Here is a 21,064-nt window from a genome sequence, read left to right on the forward strand (position 1 = left end):
TTACCCTTGCCATCATTTCAGCTCATCCCTATTTCATTTTCCTATGTTTTCTGTCATACTTTTGCTTCCAGTCTTGACCACCATTTGAATTCTAGTGTTCCATACCCTGGTTTCCATGTTCCTCTTTCCAGTGTTTCTTCCATCTTGTCTTTTCCTGTTTGTTAGACTCAGGCCTGTACAGTCTCCTCTTGAACCAGTTTCACTGCATGGCCAGTGTTTTAGGTGGCAGCAGGAAGACTTCCTGTGTCAGTGGTACTAAGTGGCACATAACCATGATTTTCCACGTTGTTGTGTCTTCTGCGTTTGCGTCAGTATTAGCCCGCCTTGCCCCATCATGTCAGCAGTGTTACCTGGAAAGCTGGAAGTGATCAAATAATTTGTTGTGGAGAAGGAAACAAATGAGTAGCAAGTGGACAGATAGTGAAATGTGAGGGAGTCAGAGCTTATGTAGGCAATCAGTGGGTTGGGCAGGGCAGAGAGAAGTAAAGCTCCTTATTAGTCTTGAGGTCTGCTTGAATCTTTGGTGCAGTCAGAAGGAGTATCTGTATGCTTCTACAAAGCTAAAAAAGAAGCAGAACCCTCAAATCACTCTTTAGAGCCCCTAAGCCAGCATCCTTGTGTGAGTACTAAACTATTATTTCTGTGGTCCCTCATAGAGATGGAAGAGGAGATGATCATGGATCTGTCTGGGTCAGATGACTTGAAGATTCACAGCTGATGAATGAGTTTTGTCAAGTGATTCCTTGCTTGACATTGTAGCTAAACTAGTAGTATAGCCTGTCTTTTACTGGCAGTTCACCTTACTAGGTGTATCTGCTGCAACCTGGAGTATTCCTGTAGTGCAAGCTTGTGTCCTACAAATGCCCTGGGTTTCTTCAGGTTCTCAGTGATGTGCCTCCTCTTAGGTTGTTGTATTTCAGATCACAGTTTACTGATGATTAGCATTTCAGCTGTCAGGCATATTGATTGATTTTTATTTCTTTTATATTCAGTAGCTCTTACAATATGAAATTGACATTGTTTTACATGTTCTCATCATTCTGTGGACAGACTAACTTATTTAAAATAGACTTTTGAACAACAGCATTAGCTCTTAATGTGTCTGATATCTCTAGCTTATTAAAAAACCCTACTGTGTGGTATGTAATAAAGGAATTATAAGAAGTATGATGCATGAGCACTATTATAAACCTTATTAATGCAAAATAACCTTTTATAAAACTTCTGAGAGGTTTCTTAATGAACTACAAAGCATGCATGGTACTTAATTTTCATAACTTTTTAATATGACTCTTTAGAAATGTTGTAAACTGTGTTAATTAAGCGGTAATCTCTGTGGTTTTCTGTATATGAAGCAGTAAACGGCTACTGGAATAGATTACTAGGCAAAGCAGAACAAAGTTTGTTTGACCAATCTGGAAGCTTATATGACCAAAAAAAAATGTTCTGGTTATGAAAACCAGAAAATAAAAAAAGCAAACCTGCGTGTCACTAAAGGGTTGGGTTTGTTGCACCACGTCTGATTTCAGTAGCTTCTGCAGGATTCTGGCACTGAGCTACCGACTCTGTGAGGCAGAGTTGTCTCAACTTTCATTGCTGTCATTGCTTTTGCAGTTATTGCTGTTGCTTGCTTTTTGTACTCCAGTTAAGTGTACTGTGCAAACGTGCAAGAAGTTGTTTCTCACCCTGAATAATCTACTAATAAAAGCAAAATACACCCAGGACAGGGCATCTGGTAAAGACACAGACATTAATGTAATTTGACCAGATTTTAAGAATAACATAGTTATGTCTTCTCGTACTGGTTACTGCTGCTCTTCCTAACCATTGTTACTTAACTGTCCTGAAGGTGTGAAGGTAGGAGTGACTCACAGGGAACTGTAGGTAACAGCAGTTCTGGTGACATTCGCCTGGGAAACGATTGTAAGTCTTCTGTGGAGCTGTGGACAAATAAAATGTTAGGCAGGCAGGACTGACTGTTGTAGAAGGCTTGATTTAGCCTTGCTTCTCTATAGAAAACTTATTAATGTAGTCACAGCATAACTGGAAATTGGTCATGCCAAAGATTCAAGCCTGCTGAAAAATCTTGACCTTGACAAGATAGCCAATGAATCAAGGAAAGCTTCTGGTGTCTTGCAACAGTTATACACAGTGCTTACTTAGTACTGTCTACTTAGCCCAAAGCAGGGCTATATTCTTTTCTAAAAATATCCTAATGGCTCTTTCATTTCTTTCTTTCTTTTTTTTTCTCCCCAGAATGTTTATATGATAGAATAGCACAAGAAACTGTGGATGAAACTGAAATTGCACAGAGACTCTCCAAAGTCAACAAGTACATCTGTGAAAAAATAATGGATATCAACAAGTCATGTAAAAATGAAGAAAGGAGGGAAAGTGCAAAGTACAATTTGCAATAAATTTTGAATTTTTAATAAAATCTTAGTGTTTTACTTAAGTGTTGGGTTTTTTTATTTGTGTGGCATTTCTGCAGATGGGAGAAGCTGACTTGAAGCGTTACTCTCCTATAACCTGAATCATTTTTTGAGCACTTCTGTCAAAAGCCTTTCTATGGTGTAACCTACTTTTAAATAATGTAAGATACATTGTAAGTCTACTGCCAATGAAACTGAATTTTCAAAGGTTTTTGCAATGAGTTGCAGTATGCTAACTGCACTTCTGTATATAGGTTGCAATTCTGCAAACACCAACCCATTTTGCCTACGATTTGTTTTACTGGAGTCAGTGCATCTAGGCTACAGTAAACATCGGCTAAGATGGAAGAACTGTACAGAATCTACTTTGCTATTGAAAAGGGGGTTATTGTATTTTGCAAAGTGTTTTTTCTGAACTGAAATTTTAATCGCTTGTTTTTATAAATCTTTGTTTTGATCCCTAACAATATATTTGGTGAAAAACACATGAAAAATGCTTCTTTTTCACTTACTATCTTCTAAATAGATCACCATTGCCATCACAGTTTAACAACAAAGAACCCAAAGCTGTAAATTCGTCATTTAATTAAAAAACTAAATAAATCTAACAGCAGTTCTTTTTCAGGAATGAAGGCACTTTTCAGATTTCTGGTTATGGTACAAAGCTCTCCAGTATGTCCATATTACTGTTCTTGAAACACTATATTTTAGTGTATTTGTATTTTCAAATGATTAAGGATTGCCTCACTACGGCAAGATTGTGTATAATAGAAAATTTAGTACCACTTTGTCTGAGTCCATAATTTAACAATGGACACTTTTAGCACAAAATTAAATAAAAATAATTTTCTACATTGAAGTTAGAATTGTGATGCAAATTTATAAGGAATAATCTGTTGTCTGAATTATAATTTATTGTCTGTAAGTGAAAGAAAATAACCTGAAGTTTTGTTTCATGAAAGATTCTGCAAATATGATTTGTAGAGATAACTTAGGGCCTGGACTGATGAATTTGGGGGATTTTGATCCTAGTGATCTTAGTTAACCTTCCATCTATTTCATGCACACAGATGTGGTTATCTGCCTTTCAAGCTGGCTGTTCCTGAGCATCAGCACTTGTTTCTTTTCTACCACTTCAATTCTGCTTCCTGTAGTTTCAAAAGACATGCCATTTCTTATCTCTTCCTATAGCTCTGGTATACCCTAATGTTAAACCTGTTTCAGTGTCCTGTGTGCGTAGATGATTTGGAAAGGAGCAATGTTAAGGATTCTTTAATGGGGTGGGGGGGCACTGAAGAAGGAGGGGAGAGGAGAGGAGAAGGCGTGCTGGAGCTGCAGTGCATGCTTAAAGAGATGCTGAAAAAACAGCATGTCTCTTCCTGTGCACCACATGTCCTTAAATGATGTCTTAATTCAAGACATAAGTGTTTGTTTTATGCTTTTGAAAGTGCAGTTTCATGATTGGCTTGTGCCAATCTATTTATGCCAAACAAGTATGCCCCGCTTTCCCTGCTTGCATCCCTGCATTCTCATCCCTTCCCTTGAATGGGCACTTGTGATTGCACAGGTACACTGGATCTCTCCAATTTCCAAGGTACATTTCATAGGATCTGGTTGCAACAGGGTGGAACCAGGGAGCGTTCATAGCAGAGGATGAGAAGAGGAGAAGTGTCTTTTTACAGTGGCTTATGTGTGCCCTGAAATTGCATTTAACAGCCTAGCTTGTCTCCTGTTAATCGCGAAGTGTTCTTAGATAGTGTTTAATGAAGTGCATAAATGTTTATGGTTCCCAATTTGGGTTGCTAAATAGAAAATTAGTGTTTATAATGTCAGTGCATGTATTCTTCTATTAAATAAAGAACAAAATAGAGATAACATTGAAGAATCACTTAAAGCAGCAAGTTCCCACTTTTCAAGCAGACTTGTGAATATATTTTTTTTAAGTAATGCTAGGACAATCCACTAATTTGGGGAAAAAAGTCCATAATTTCTTCAGTCTTTTATGGCTTTAGTACTAATGTGTTTTCATTGTAACAGATTCTTTAATGAGAAGATCATGCTGCACTTCTTAGAAGATGAGCCTATTTGAGACAGCGTTTTATGAAACCTGGGAAAAGCAGATTAGAATTTAATTAGAGTTAGGACTCCAGCCTCACCCCAAAAATCAGTGAGTTTCTGTGTTTCTGCAAAACTAGCATTGTCTTTTTAAGGCTTTCCTGTCCCATCAGATGTTAATGCTGCATGTTGCTGGAGAATTTAAATGTTCTCATTGAGGGAAAGGTACCTTGGAAGTCTTTGTTATTGCTTCCTGGGATTTTTCAGCCCAGGCCCAGCAGACAGTTTTCAGTGGAGTTCAACAGAAGTATTTGACAGCACAAAAAGGTTCACTTCCCTTTAAAGTGTAGTGGTTTGGGGTCTGATACGGTATCTTTTGGACTGGGCAGCTGGTGTTGAATGTGAGCATTGCCTGAAGCTTTGTTGAGTTATGGTAAAGGAATAAGACCTATGGAAGGTAGTATACTGTGGTATAAAGGTATTATACTATGACTTGAACTAAATCTTTGGATTTCTGGAACTTGTAATAAGCCAGTTTTACACACTGAAATTGTAAGGCAATGTGTGGAGGGCTCTGCAGTGGGTAGAGGGTGTGTGTGGGTAACTTGTATTTGGCCATTTTGTCTTTTTCTTCCCCATAAGCCTGTATGAAAACCATATAAGACTTTCCAGTGTGTCTGTTTCAAGTTAGGAAATAGGCTACAGTTGTCGTGTTCCAGCATTACCCAAGAAAATATTCAAGGTTCTCTTCATTGAAATACTGATGTATAAATTAACTGAATCTCATTTCACTATATTATATATAGTTATACTACATTTATGGCCAGTGCTGTTCTTGTTGGTACATTAATTCTTCCATAATTGTGTCTGCCTGTACATAGTTTTCCTTTGTTCACAATACATCTCCCATGAATCTACCACAGGAAACTATGTGAAAATAGTGCTTACTAACTTTTTCCTACTCCAGCTTAACTTCGTACCTGTATATCATGTGAGATGGGAGAGAATTTTGACATAAAATGAAGTAGGTTTTATTACACCCTGTAATACCCCTCGTTCATCATTCTAAGGTTTGTGCTGTGCTATTACTTCATACTGTAAACCTGGATTTGTAAGTATCAGAACTGACTTTTTGTCCCGAGAGATCAATGCGTACTGCTCACTTCTTTATTTATCAAAGAAAGAAGAAGGTATTAGTGTTATATGACTCATCTTATCCTTTGTTGCCACACACTGCAGCTGTAATTTCTGATATTCATGACCTGATACATATTAAAGTGCCTTTGGCACAATTACAAGGAAGTAAGATTAGAGTTAACAAAAAGGGCTTTATTTTGTATTAATGATTTTATAAGGGAAATGAGGTATTATATCAAAGGAAAGATTTTGATACCTGAGCCAAGATATGTAGTCACTCAATTAAAATGAAAGCTAGTATTTGTTAGAGAAGAAAAATAAAATCATTACAGAACAAGTTTGGATTTAGTGATGATTTGTAGAGATGGGAGATTGATTTTTTTTTTCTTTTTAATACAGCCAAACTTAAATACTTAATCATGTCAAAGTTGAACTGTAAGTAGAAGGAATTTAGGGTTGCATTTAGTTAGCTATGGAGCACAACTGTCAAAAGAAGGTGCAGTCTCCCTGTAGGAGGTCACTTTGCACTGTTACCTTTGATGTTGTATCTGATAGATTAATACAATGCTGCTTTGTTGTCTGAAGCATAGATTAATGTTTCTCTTGGAAGTTTTAAGTAGCAACAAATTGAACGTTTTTGGATTTGTGAAATTGTAAAGATAATTCAACTTCATACTTGCAGAGGAGTGAGAATGTTCTATGAGAACCTGGGAGGCATTCTGTGAGAATTGGGAGCATTCTGTGTTATCCGCAGCCTCCCTGGGCATCAGCTGCATTTGTAGCTCTTGAGAAACCCAAATTTGGCTGGTTTCTGAAAGGGACAGCAATGTTGTGTCACATGGAGCTGTATTGTATCAGTTCACTATTCCATCTACTCGTATGAGTAGTGACAGCTTTTCAGAAAGAAAGATGAAACTTGTTCTTCTACAGAATGAGGTGGTAGTTCTCTCAATACTCTTGAAAGTATTTGCCATTCTGTGCATGCCTTTAGTCTCGGATTGATGAAGTCATAACATCAATTGCTTAGACTTTATTGGTGTCATTTCTTTTTTTCATCGTAATGCTGTGGAAGTGTGAAGTGATTCATACAACACTGAGGCAATAAAAATGTTATGAAGTGCAATCATTGCATGTTTCATGCTCAGTAGCTAATTTTTAATCTCACCATCTTGGACACTTTTTCATCCCCTGAGGCTTCCTAAATAGGAAAAGAGAATCATTTGGACTCGGAAAACAGGACCAGGGGTTCAAAAAGGAATTAATTTACTCGGCTGTTCATTTGCTTTATTTTTGTGATTATTTCTGCTGTTTATATTTGAATAATAACTTCCCTTCTGTGCATCAGAAGCCCAATTGTTCAGTTCTGCAGTGAAATCAACAATCCTGTGGTTGTGACATCATTTGTTTACCATAAAGAGGAAAATAGCTCACCTATGACGTCAGATAAACTTGCATTGTGGCTGGATCAGAACAGAGATGAAAGTAAGTCTGGAAGGAAAGGAAGAAGCTGAGCCTAAACGATCTTTTTCTGTGCTGCCTTCTGACTAGACAAGCTTCTTCCTGCAAAGGAAATTATTTCCTCCACATTTAGCAGAATAGCAACTTTATGTTCCTTGTTTATTGATAGTAAAACCTTATCGGAACTAAACTATTAGTATATATGTTTGATGCATCAGGCAATGTCCTTTCATATTAAATGTTAGGTTTTGATGATTTGAATTTACAGTCACAGAAAATTTGCTAAACACCCAAGAGAGGTCTAGGCTGGAGGTGACTTGGCTTTTCTTGTAGTATATCAATTACTAGAAGTCCTGTGAGATACAAGATACATTATGCTTGTTGATGCTTGTGTATTCTTTATAGTTTGCATGAGCTTTCATGCTTTTGGAGTGGAGAAAGATGTAGGTTTCATGGGATAGGCTGACTATCAGAATTGGTTGTGAACACCCTTTGGTGTTCACCCTAGTGAATGTGAAGAATGTACTAGGACATCAGTAGAGGGAATTTTTCTTGATAGTGCCATATCACAGTGGTACCAGCCCTATCCACATGAGACTCAGATGAATTAAAAAGCTTACATGGGAGAGTTTCTTGTTCTTTCTTTCATACCCAAATATATCTTTAAAGTTTTCCCAAGTGTTTATGTAAATCTTAATGAATTGTGGTTTAGTTAGGAAAAAAAAATGTATTTTCAAGTTTTTCCATTTTTCTTGTAATACCAAAGAGAAATTTTATGGGAGACATCTTTCTCCACGTTTAAGTTGGTATATTAACCCACTGATACTTGAAAGTAGTCCATTTGGACGTTTTGCGTCTGTGAGCCGGATGTGCCATGGTCTTTCCTTCCCATGTGGATTCCTCTGTAGGATTTATGGAGGTACCTTTAGAGAATAATTCTCAAAATGAGCAGGATTAAGGTGGAAGGGGCAAAGCATCTGTCTCCGAGTTAATGGTCCATGTTTCCATTTCTTGAAGTCTTAGGTTATGAAAACTAGAACTCCTGAAAGCGTGACTTAACTTTTTGATTCGTCTTTTTTTGTCATATGTTAGAATGCTTTAACACTTGCTGGTTTCTTTGTATTTGCATGGACATTTTGATCTTTCCAAGACCAACTGTATGCTTAAATCTGCATTAAACTGTACCTCCTTACAGGATTAAAGATGTAGAATTTGGGGCTGAGCAGGGATGTTGATGATGATGTAGCATCACTTCTGCTTTGGAGCACAGTGACAGGAACCACCCTCCTTGTTATAATAGGGTAGGACAGCCTAAAGGGTTGTCTTTCCTTTAGGTATAATCCCAAACAGTAAAGGTTGTTTATTGCCACATTGATATAAATATATGCAACTTTCACTTTGTGGCTTTACTGAACTTAATAAGTAACTTAGATACACACTCAGCAGCAGCCAAATGTGGAACAAGATGCTATGTCTAATATCACAGGCAACATAGCAACAGGTTATGGAGGGGTAGTGAAGGCCTTTTCACCCTCCCACAGAGAGTTAATACATGCAACTTAGATGAAGTAGTAGCCAAAAAGCCAAATCTCAAGTGGTTTGACTTAAGGTTTCAGTCATTGGGAAGTTTTTAATAATTAAAAAATCCAAACACACATGCCAAGAATTTGGCGTTTAACAGGGGGAATAATCAGCATTCTCTTATGCAGCCAGGGGCCTCTGTCTAGTGCACTTACACAGCTGCATATTTACAGATGGACTGTTATTCTGTATGAATCTCTCTATGCCATGGAAATCCACAAATTGATGCTTTTCCTGATGTTAGCCAGCCCTGTCTGATTTCTTGATCTTTCTTTCATTTCTGTTCCTTCTGCAAGTGGGAGACAGTCTTCTGTGCTTGCCTTAAAGGTAAGGAGACAGAAGCGTTTCACAATTCCCGGCTTCCAAGTTGTCAGCAGGGTTCTGAAGTGAAATACCTGCTTGTCATTCTTGGGGATAAGTGACACTGAGCTAGAGCATTTCCTCAGGAGATCTGGTACTATTGCTGTCACCGTAAGGCAGACTTTGCAGTTCAGGGACTTCACATAGCAGCATTTTCTCTTCTTTTATTTCTTGCTGTGCCAAAGCATAGATTGTAGCAAAGAAAATTTTACTCTTAATTGAAGGCCTCAAAGTAGTAAGATGGAATAAGGAGATCTTTCAGCAGTAGCTCTTTAAAACGCTCATTTCTCAAAGCAGGTTCCCCGGCTTTTTCAGAGGCTCAGTGTCCTGGAAGTTTCCCCCCTAATTGCAGTGCCTAGGCTTGGAATGTCATTTCCATCAGATGAGCAATGGAAAGCATTAGGCGCTTTGACAGATTATACTGATTTATGACTTTAAATTGCCTTTTGGGACTCCCTTTTTCCATTTACTACATGAAAAACAGCCACCTGTTGATCTCGGGAAGAAAGAGCTATTTCAGAGTTCTGAGAAGGATGTTCTTAGCTGTTGAGTGCCTAAATATGAGTGGAAAGGCTGCAGGCTGTGGTGTATCTGCTGGTGGGTCATACGATGAGATGTCCCCTGCAGAGCACATCAAAGCTTTGCTTGGTTGCTTCTCTGAAGAGAAACCCTGGCTGGACCGCAGCATGCTGCTTAATGAACCAAGCAGTCTTGAATAAGTGTTAAATCCATCTTTTCCTTTGGTAGGTTATTACAGTGGGTAAGTACCCTCGCTGCTGAACTTTGTGCTTTCTCTGTGAATTAACTCTTCCTAATTCCTGGTGCTTGATTTAAACCTCTCAGTATTTTGCCTCAGTATTTCCCCATCTTGTGAACATCTCGATGGACTGGGTTTCTTCAGTCTTTTACCGCCACACAATTTCTAAGATGTGATTAATTTTTGTAATATTTTTCCTTTACATCTACCCAAATTTATTTTAATTTGATGTAAATGCTTCCTATAGAGGAGTTCTTGATACTCTCTTAAATACCATATTTGGTTTAGTTAATGCAATACAGTCTTGTGGTTTAGGGCACATCACTTTGTCTTAGAATGTCATTAAATAATCGTAATTTTATTTTGTAGGGCAAACTTCATTTGCCTCTAGTAAAAAAATCCTCATATTTAATTGGTTCTTAACCAACTGATTTCCCAGTTTAATTTCCTTTTAACTGTATTAAGAAAAAATATTATTCTTGAAATTAGTACTTATCTGTAATATGCTTTCCTCCTTGACTTGGTACATGTGTGCCAACAACAAGGCAGAGGATGTGTTCTTCCTGCATGCCAAAGTCCTCATTCATGTATTCGTAGCTCAGCCAAGCAGGTGGGTATAAAATTTAGAAGAAAAGGAAGCCTCAGTTGGTTTATTATTGCTAAACCTTGTACCATCTTCAGGGTAACCATGGGAGTTTTCTTGGTGGATGATATTCATGAATTGCCAAAGAATGGTGAAGAAATTGTATCATTACGCTGTTATATATGCTCAGAATATGGGAGGGTATGCTTAGAAAGACAGACATCATGTTTTGTGGAATGATTTGATTCTGTGGTTTTATTCTGGAGCCTCCAACCAAATCTCGTAAAGGGATGCTGACAGAAGAAGAGCTTGTTAAACATCAACCCTCACTGTGTCTACTTCGGTAAATTAAAGTTGCTTTGGATAGGACTTACACATACTTTGTTTGACCATCCCTGCCAAATAATTAACATTGTCTGTTAACCTCAGGGACCAGACGAGGATCTCAACTTCCTCCACTGAGATGGTTTAATGAAAATTGTTATTTGCCAGCATTTTGAAGGTCAAAACCAGCTTAAATATGTAAACAGAAATTATGTCAAAGTAAAGGAAAAAAAACTTGCAATTAATCTTTTTGTAAGAAGTACCTGCCTTCTTTTGAGAATTCTGAATAGTGTCAGACAGGGTTCTTCTAAATTTCCTTTTTTGTCTCTGAAGATTCCCTCTTAATTAACTTAGTCAGTTATAAACGTTATGAAATCATGTTACTGGCTTATTTGTATTTATAAAGACTTCAGAAAATGTGTGTATTGTGGCTTTTGAAAAGTAATTAATGTTTCACTCTTAAATGCCTATTGATATTTTTGTATTTCCTATTGATTTGGATTTAATCCCTCAGCCAATTTAAAGCTCACATGCTGGGTTGTCCAGATTTCTTTTACAAAGAATGGACAGGACAGCATTATTGATCTGGTTAGAGTTATGAGCCTCACCTGATGAGCTCAAGAAAAAAGCACTTCTAATGTTCTGCCTAATCTGGGCTTCTTCCCTCTCTAAGGGAACTGAAGGTGGCCCTTTCCCATGTGATTTGGGATGTGTTGTGTATGTTTTAACTATCTAGAAGTTTAATGATGGAAAGGAGGAAGATCAGAGCAGTTCAAGTGTGTGTTGTAATACTGAGTACAGAAGCCAGTGAATTCTCTTCTGATCCCATCCTGGTGTTGCAGTATTATTACAAACTCTGGGCAAGACGTTGGTGATGTTTTGCAGGGTTATGGGCAGTGCTGAAGTTGCTCTCATGGTTTTCCTGCCTGAGTGATCCAGTCTCTGTTCTGGAGGTCAGATAGAACCTGCACATGAGATATTACAGCTTCGCTAAGACGTTGCCATATTTTCAGTCTCTTTTTTGCTGTCTTGTCTCCCTTGGGATCCACAAACTAGCTGGCTAGCTAGCTCAACTAACTTTGGTAGGGGGAGAAGGGCAACAACACTAGTCAAGAGGAGGGCCACTGTACCCTGCCATCCTTCCATGCTCCACAGGTGAGGATGTGAGCTTGTTACAACTGACAGAACTTGGGTATCCTTCTGTATCAGGTTTGTTTGAGATCATCAGTACTTCCATGGTGTATGATGTATCACTGCACTGTAGTGTTTAAAATTCACCTTATGTGTTTAATATAAGAGCTGATAGTCAAGTTATTGTTACTTGTGTGGCATTAGCAATGAGGGAATCTGCAGTTGGTGGATAGCCTGCACCGGCATAGCGTTTGGCATATGCGCTTATAGTTGGGTTTCTCCCAAGCTGGTACTTTGTGAGAAGTTCCTCTAACCCACTCCTCAGTGAACCTGCATGGCACTTTCTTGTGCTTGAACAAGGAATATAGTTCATACAGTTCAATAGTTCAGTATAGTTCTTACATACAGTTCATTAGAGTTCTTAGAGTTCTGTGGTTCAGTAAGGCAGCTCTGCAAAAGTTGAGGATCTTTTGTTGCTGGCTAACAATTAAACTCTTTTCTCATCTGGGAAATAAACTTTAGTGGAGTTTTTCAGCAGAAGGATGTCTTGTTGCTGGTGTTGCCAGTACTGTGCATGTGAGAATTACCTGTTTGTACTGCCAGGTACCCCAAATGTAATTACTGGAAGAAACAGATACAGGATGATGAAAGGAGTTCATATTTGTTATTCAAGGGCTTTCTCTTTATTAAATATTTCAGCAAAATTTGAGTAACCAGTGACCTCTTTTGAGAAGTGACTCACTGCATTTTAAAGGCTTTAAAACCAACTCATCCCTTCTTGTCAGAGACATGGAAGATGAATAGATGGTTCTTGCCTGTGCTTTTCAGTCTCAGGGGAAGTCCCTTTTCACTGCCTATGGTGATGCTCAGCTGCATCACCGCTTTTAATTGCCTCTGGGCTCCTGCAGGACTTTGTGTGTCCCCTCTGGCATGACCTACATCCTTGCAGAACTGTGAATCCCTTGGAACTGGTTAGTGGAGTCTGAGCTCAGGACAGAAAGTCCTGCTGTTGCTAATCCCTAGCTGTCTCCCAGTGCTGTAAGCTATGTGCCAATCTCTTTCTTGTGTCCTTAAATTCATCTGGAGTTATTTTGCTGTAGAAAGATGCAAATGAATGTTCTGTATTAAAGATGATGGCAGACAATGTGAGTTCTGTCTTCAGCATTATGGGTACTGGGTGTGTTATTACACTGAAAACCAGGGAAGGATGTATTAAATAGAGCACAAGTACTCTGTCAAATCAGAAATTCATGCATCATAATAGATATGCTTTTTTCCCTTGAAGGAAGGAACAGACAGTGAAGTTACAATTCCAGCTGTAGCCTAAATTGCATTGCTGCAGGTCAGTCAAAGACAAATGTATCAATGTGTCAGATAAATCAGTTTAATTCGTAAGACTTAGCTTAATGGAGGAATAAGATGATATTTAGTGTGAATTAAAGTAAGCCCTACAGTCTATTATGGAAAGGAACAATTTATACACTATAAGATCAACTTGTTCATTTTGGAAAGTATAGTGCTCTTCTCCAGCTGTGTAGCATTAAAGGTATATGGACCTGCTGTTGGACTTTGTCACACAGGATGGAAGTTACTGGTCCAGTACTATCAAAGGCCCAACATTATGCAGGTGCATCGGTTCCTGTCCTGCTCTTCCTACCCATAATAGTAGATAAGCCTAAAACATTGTTCTTCAGGACTTGATTATTTTATTTGTCCTTCCAGTTTGAATTTACTTATGAGCAGTGCATCTCTATTTATCCTTGAGCAAATGTTGCTGCCAAATTTACTGCTTTTTTCTGTCTCTGAAGAGTTTATGGGAGATCATATCCACTCTACCTTTGCTAGGCTGAACTGTGTTTTAATTTCTGCTTGGGAGGTATGCTCGCAGATTCATCTGCTCTTATCCTAGTCAGCTGCTTCTGTACTTGTCTGATCTTCTCTGATCAGTGATGTTTTGTGCTTAGTTTTATCTGGGGCGGTAACAGTACGTTACACAGTGATGTTATCTTTCTAGAAATGCCTTTCTCTAGTAGTATCTTCTTCCCTGTTCATGGCTTTGTCATGCTGAGGGCTCATAATTCAGCAGTAATCAGTAGTTCTGCTGAGGTTCTTATCCTTCCTTTGAGCTTCCTATCAGTCCATTGAACTTGTATTTAGGCTGTCAAACTTCATCTCACCTCCATTGTTCCACTTCCAAAAGTCATCTCCAGGGATCTTTTCTTCCCATCTGATATTTCTCCTTTGTTGCATCATATGGATGTTGCTTTCCAGTATGGTGCCATTAACAGATGTCTCTAGGGCCTGTGTTTGTATGAAAACTATCTTTTATGTAGACTAATACCTATTTTAAAACTGCTTGTAAACATTTAATGAAGCCTCAGATTGTCCCAGTGGGGAAGGTAGTTTTCCTAACAGTAAATGACATAATGCTTAGGAATAAGGAGCTGGTGACTCGTTCAGCATCATGCCTTAAGTCAGAAACAAGCACTAATGACATAATCTCAAGTCAAATAACACTGTGTGCTTTTTATCAGGAGACTATCCAGAGGCTTTTAGGAACTGTGGTATATGTCAGTGCCAACTTGGGGCTGGAATCTGGAAAGCCATCTGGAAGATAAATTGAGTTTTCAAAACTCTTGGGTAAGCTTTGGAAAGTGAAGCCTGGATATTTTAGCCACTGATATTTTGATGGATATGCTTTCTTGGGGTACCAAGGTGCTTTTCTGGGTATTGTGGCAATACCAGGCTAAGCTTCACTGTTGGTTTTATTTATCTATTTATTAAAGATGAATAGCTCAGGTGAGTTGATCATACATAATGCCTCAGTCATCTGTATTTGCTTTCAGGAAAGCTTATAATGAGGACTTTTAGGAAGATTAATTTGAAACTTTCCAACTCCTGTACTGCATGTGTAAACATAGAATAGTTAGGGTTGGAAAGGACCTTAAGATCATCTAGTTCCAACCCCTCTGAAAAACCCCACAAATATCTATGTTTCTCCCTGATGCTTCCAATTCTGTTTGTCATTGCTGTGTTTATTGCACAGATCAGTCTGAAAGCACGGAGTGATTGTGAGCTGAAGTAATAATGCAGAGTGAAATCCCCCAAATAACCAAGTTACAGGGAGTGCATTCGTGAAAAACCAAATAGTAAGCTTTGCATCTGGCTGCGTAACAGGGCACATCATTGCAGTCTGGATGAGCATCACTTCCTCTGCTGCCGCAGCACTGCCTTGGTTTGCTTGATGTCTTCCAAAACCATATGTTTTCACAGAAGTTTCTACTTTGGGATTTGCACGCAGCTTTACCTGTCCATCCTCTCCAAGCCAGGGAGAAAACTCTCCAACTGTAAGCTTCTTAACTTAAAAAAACCCTAAAAATTGGGGTAAATTACCTTTTTTATTTATTTTGAGTACTGGGTAAGACTACCCAAGTGGTGTACAAAGGTTGAGAATAGTGTTTATCCCTACACAGGATAATCTTTTGATGACAAAGGTTTGAATTTGCAATTAAATTGCTGCAGCTTAGCAAATTGTAGCTCTGAATAACTGCTTCTGTGTTGAGAGCATTTGGTCTACAGCAAGGGCAAGCTTAAACCTCTTCTGTGCAAGCCAGTAAAAGCTGAACTGCTTCAGGGTTTTGCTTTGCTGTGGAGGTGCACATGTGAGGGGCACTGTGGCTCCTGATGCAGGGTAAGAACAGGACTCTTGGTGCTGCCATGGGTGAGATGGATCTTAGAATGGTTTGGGTTGGAAGGGATCTTAAAGATCATCCATTTCCAACCCCCCTGCCACAGGCAGGGACAACTCCCACTAGAGCAGGTTGCTTAAAGCCCCATCCAACCTGGCCTTGAACACTGCCAGGGATGCCGAGGTTTTGAGTGAAGAGGGATCAAAAAATAGGAATTTTTGATAATTTCCCACCATTTCACTTGAAAACAGAATGACCCCAAATTAGTTTTATTTGTGGAAATTTCCTATTACACAAAATCAGCCCCATACTTGTTCACAGATCCTAAGGCAACAAAAATCTAGATAAAAGACTGTGTCTTTTGGGTTTTAACTATCTGGATCAAATTCTCAAGTCGTAATCAACACCCTGTTGTATTCCTTTAATCTCTGTATGTTCTGTGCAATTCATCTGCAGCCTTGCCTGGCCCTTGCTATGGGATGTGGCACAGGACAGCGCTGTCTGCCTATTAAAGTCAATGGGAACCTTTCCAGTGGGTTACAAACCAAGCCTACAGAGAAGGAATCTGCCTTCATAAGGGATGCATGGTAGCAACTGTATTGCTCAAGCTCAGGGCAGATACAGCAAATCCGAGGTGGCCTTGAGAGGAAGTTTCTTCTGTGAGATTTCCTAGTATGGTGTGTTCACACTGCTGTGCATTGTAGAGAGGAATTTGTATAGGCAGCTTTTAATCTTCTCTGATGCGGAATGCAAACACTGTCCTGACATACATCATGCTAACAACACATTTGTACACAGAATAGCAGTCACACTTTAAATATGGGAATCACAAACACACATTGGCAGAAAAAGATACTTAAGTAGTTTCAAGTCTGTGCTGTAATAAGTAAACCAGCCTTTGTGTTCTGCAGAGCTGCATGCTTTAAATGCCTCACAGAAAAAACAAACCCTGAAATGAATCACAGTAATAGAAAAAGGAAGTGTTTACATCTCTCTAAACATTCTGTACAATAATCATTCCTTCTCTTTAAATTTAATTCAGTGAATTTGAATCTAAATGAGAGGAAGTTTGGAACAAGCTTTCATGGTAAGGTACAATTCAGCATGTAATCTTTTGCAGGTGGCTGTTATTCGTTTATTATTTGTATTTCCATATTGCTTAGCAACCCCAGTCCTGGACCAGGACCTCGCTGCTGTAAGTGCTCTGCTAGCATCGATGGAATGGATGGTCGCTGCCTCGGAGAATGCACTGTTTTGTATTGAAGCCAAAAGTAAACTAATGATTTCTCATTCTGTTCTCTCTGAATGGGGGAAAAAAAATGAAGGCTAACTGATATTTATTGATGTGATTCTCAGTGTATCTCTTGAATTACTGAATCAACACAAATATTTGGGGGCTTTCAAGCATGCAAGCTCAAATGCGTGTAGTTTTTCCAGGTTTTGTGTCCTAATGGCTAAAATGGGGAATGCAGCCTCTAAGAGTGGTGTGCAGGCCAGGTTGTTCCTCTCTGAATAACCACTTGATGACAGAGCTGCTCATGCAAGCGAAGAACTGCCTGTGCTTCATGCCTCTTTGCAACTAAAGAGGAGCAGCCTACACCCTGCTGCCAAGTACTTACTAATACCTTCAAGTGGTGCATCACCTGTATCCTTCAGACAATCGATGCATGCTATGCTACATACATTTCCTTGAGAAGTTATGTAAGTCACCATTTGTGAATCAGCATGCAAGTCCTCATTTAACCTCTGAAGTAGAAATGTCCTGATTTTTCAAGAGAAGCAGGGTTTGATACCTTCATTTGAGAGCTGGAAAGCTGGGAAAAGTAGACAAACTTTTGCTCTAACGGTCTTTTCATCAGCAAATTTCAAGCTAAATGCGGCTCAAACACAACTGTGCTTTAGTGCTGCTGCGGGGCAAAGAGGAGCAACTGAACATTGGCAGCTTCTACTCGTCAGTCAGGACTAAGCTTTTAAATGGTGAGATTCATACCTCTGGTTCAACCTCTCGCACCTGCAGCAATCCAGCCCGCATCAGGCAGGTTGTCCCCTTTGCCATACTACAGCTGCAGACAGGATGCCATGCAATACCACTTCAGATAGGAAATGTGATTGGTTTATTCTAGAAGTGAGCTTGGACACTAGAGCAGTAAGAACTAGAGCTCAAACGCTGTTGAAATGCACTCGGAGGTCCTCCAGAGTATTGCTGTTTCCAGTGCTGCACTAGGATGTGTTTGGGTCAGAAAGGGTGACAGTAATTTGCTGGTCTGTGATACTGCCCAAATGCCATGTAGGACCAGGCTGTGCCTAAACACCTCTGGACAGCTAACTCAGGACATCAGTGGTTTGCATATGGTGGCTTATTCTAATAGCAGGGTCTTGTGCACAGAGGTCATATGGAGGAACCATATAAAATGCCTTGGTATCAAGAGGTTAAAACCAGCTTATGTTAATTATGGATTCCAGCCAAACTTACCCAGCTGTTTGGCTGAGACTGGGAGCTAACAGACCAAAATAGGACACACACAATTAAAATGTCATGAGAGAGAGAGAGAGAGGTGGCCATTGATGAAGTAAAAGTGAGAAAGGCTTGACTGAAGCCAATGGCTTGGGAGAGGGTGGCCCATGCTGTGGGCATGGGTCCAGGTTACACTGTGGGCAGTGTCACTAAATGAATCTAACATTAATGACTGAGGGTAAGAAATACCCGATGCAGAACTTATCTTTGCTAGAGTGGAGGAGGTGGCAAATAAATGCTTTTAAAATGTTCACTGTATTATAATTCCCAAAACCATAAGCTTCTGTGTTTTGTTTCACTGGCTGTGAGTACTGATTTACTAGTCTGTAACTGCCTTTTTGTAGACAACCATTCTTAATTTCAGGAATGTTGAAGCCGATGAAATATTTTGGTTCAGCCTCCTCTGTCAATACATAGTTCTACCGAGAGCTTTCCAATGCCTGGCTCCATTGGTAGTTGTTTTCACAGCAGCCATAGCACATACAAGTGCTCTGTTAATGAAGTGAATCTTTTCATCCATAAGGTTATTGCCAGTGGACATGTTGCATGCTGGTTAAAAATGCAAAATGCCTCTATTGTCCTGTGCTTTCTGAGTCTGTCTAACTTTGCTCTACCTGATATGACACTAGATATGACATTTGGCTGGAATACAGATGAAATGCTGTCATATACAAGACAGTCCAAAAGGTCTAAGGGAGAAAAGTTTAATATCAGTTTATGGGAAAAAACAACAAATGTCATTTCATTTGCTATAAGTCTGCGAATCATCAGTGATAGTGATGTAAAACAGTAAACATCAATCTTTTCCCTACCAAAAATGAAGCATAGGTTGTCAAACATAATTTACCTTTTAAAGGTTCTTGACGTGTGAAAACACAAGCTCTTTACATAGGAGCAGAGATGAAGAAAAGGTAGGAAATATTTTGATGGATGCCTGATGAACTCTGATACTCTCTGATCCTTTGTGGCCTCATCAGATGTTTACAGTGAGAAAAGCAGGGTCATTACAAGCTCCAAATCCATCTTGACTGTGAATTGAGGCAAAACAAAAGTTGTTTGCATCTTTCCAAAGGAGGGAAGGGCAAAAGAAAGATTGCTATAAGATTTCTGTAAAATAATCTAAAACTGATGCTTATTCTGTGCTTGTGTGCTCATACCTCACAAAGCCTTTTCAGAGAACTCCCCTCCCTTGCATCAGGGACTTGGAAATGGAGATGTTGTGTGGCAAAGGTTTCTTAAACTCGCTGTCTTGATTGCTTTCAGAGCTATGGATCTTAACCCTCCTTCCTCTCAGTGTAGTTTCCTGTCTGTTGGAAAAAAATCTGATCTATTACAACAGCCTGTGTTGGTACTTTCCTCTTTCAGAATGTTTCCTTTGCCTTAAAATGCTTGTCCTCACTTGCTGCTTGGAATACTTTCCCATCTGATTTTGCCTTTCGATCCTAAACTCATTTCACGAGCTGTCTTCATTTGGAGGTCCTAGGTATCTTTGATGTGACTTCTTCTGCCTTATGTGAATTCCTAGATCACCTTCTGTGACTTACGTGTCACTGAAATTTATTCTGTACTTAATTTCTACTGGTTTTCTTTCTCTTCTTTTGCTTCTTTGGATTATTTCCTGAAGGTTCTGTCACTTTCCCTTGCTAGAATATTATAGGAGGCACGAGATGTCCCTCTGATTTTCTTCGTTCTGTCACTTTAGGTAAGTTTAGATTGCTGTCTTTATGGGTTCTGACTTCTGCTTTTCTCAAACAGACCTGCCACTTTCTGTCAAAAAATACTAGGTGTTATTCATAGTAACACCATAGGTAGCCGGCTGTCAAACCCAAGGTTGATTAAAAGTAAGCAATAAAGGAGAGAAATGAGGGGGTTTGGGACAAGACTACTGAATATCAGTGGGGTGTAGGCATACTGCAGAGAGGTCTTATGAGGTTTGGGACAGGAGTATGGGATGTTGACTTGGAGCAGTGAGAAAAGGAGCTGGAGATATTTGGTGAGGACAAGTCATCAGGTGGACATTGTACTGAGTGGGGAATGAATGAACCTGGGTTGTTTCAGATTTGTGTTGGGAGGTGGGTGGAGGGTGTAAGACCTGAACTGCTGAAAATGAGGGTTTGTTGGTTGTGCTGCATAAGGAGCAACTTCTTGGAGCTGTGAGATGAATGAATGAAGAAAGGAGAGCCTGCAAACACAAGGCAGTTTTACAAAGGTGTCTCAGGGCTCCTCAGAGGGGATGAGGGCAAGCAGGCTTGTGGCTATGAATCCTTTGGTTGAGATCTGTAGATGCTGGGTCTAGGTGGTGGAGACTGCCTTTTGAAGGAGGTGAGTGTCAAGAGAAGTGTAAAAGGAGAGTCAGAAAAGGAATGTCAGGAAAACCCTATGTGTGTCCCTGTGCACAAGGGCGAATATCTGGGCACAGAAGAGCACTTACAGGATGAGAAAATTGAAGAGGTGCCTCTTGCCTTGTCAGCAATGCAACCTCTTCTGTTGTTGTGCCAGTGCCAAGAGGGAATTGCCCTCCCCAGGGCTGGCCTCTCTTGCCCAGCACAGGCACATCCAGGTACTTTCCAGTGGCTCTTAAGACCTCAAACAAAGACTCTGCCACTGTTTCCAAGAGGGTGTCAATGCACACTACTCACTGAGCTGGAAGAAGGGAGAAGTTTCTTTCTCAGTAGCGATGCCTTAGAGGAGAGGGTCTAAACCTTAAACTGTTTGTAAGGTTATGAAAGAAAAAGCCTGACTGCTGCTTTGTTTGCAGTAGGTGTAATTAAAATAAAGGTTCAAGGAGGTTCTTGCTAATTTATTTCTAATATTTAGGAATGATCATAGAGTTTTAAGGCTAGCAAGAATAACTGTGGTTCTTCATAACCTCCCCTTCTGATTTCCAGAGCCTGCCTACTGCTTTATTTCACCTGTGGCATCTCTTTTAGGATATAACTCTCTTGCTCCTGCCTGCCCAGGCCAGGCCAGTGTCACAGTGATCTCAGTCTGACCTACAGATGCTGCTGTTTTCTACTCAAGTTCTTGTGCATTGCTTTAAAG

At 39.5% G+C, this 21,064-nt stretch overlaps 2 protein-coding genes across 3 annotated transcripts in view; both read left to right on the forward strand.

Annotated features, from left to right (window-relative positions):
- The window catches only part of BEND5 (BEN domain containing 5), a 31,746-nt gene extending 29,291 nt beyond the window's left edge, over window positions 1–2,455 (forward strand). For both annotated transcript variants that reach the window (XM_031050765.2, XM_005151111.3), the window contains exon 6: window positions 2,257–2,455. In XM_031050765.2, the coding sequence (XP_030906625.1) occupies window positions 2,257–2,417 (161 nt within the window). In that variant the 3' untranslated portion in view covers window positions 2,418–2,455. The remainder of the gene's footprint in view (window positions 1–2,256) is intronic.
- Window positions 1–21,064, forward strand: part of AGBL4 (AGBL carboxypeptidase 4) — a 952,894-nt gene that overhangs the window by 597,573 nt on the left and 334,257 nt on the right. The gene's annotated exons all lie outside the window — the stretch shown is intronic.

The sequence above is a fragment of the Melopsittacus undulatus genome, chromosome 6, assembly GCF_012275295.1.
Source record: "Melopsittacus undulatus isolate bMelUnd1 chromosome 6, bMelUnd1.mat.Z, whole genome shotgun sequence".
Taxonomy (NCBI): domain Eukaryota; kingdom Metazoa; phylum Chordata; class Aves; order Psittaciformes; family Psittaculidae; genus Melopsittacus; species Melopsittacus undulatus.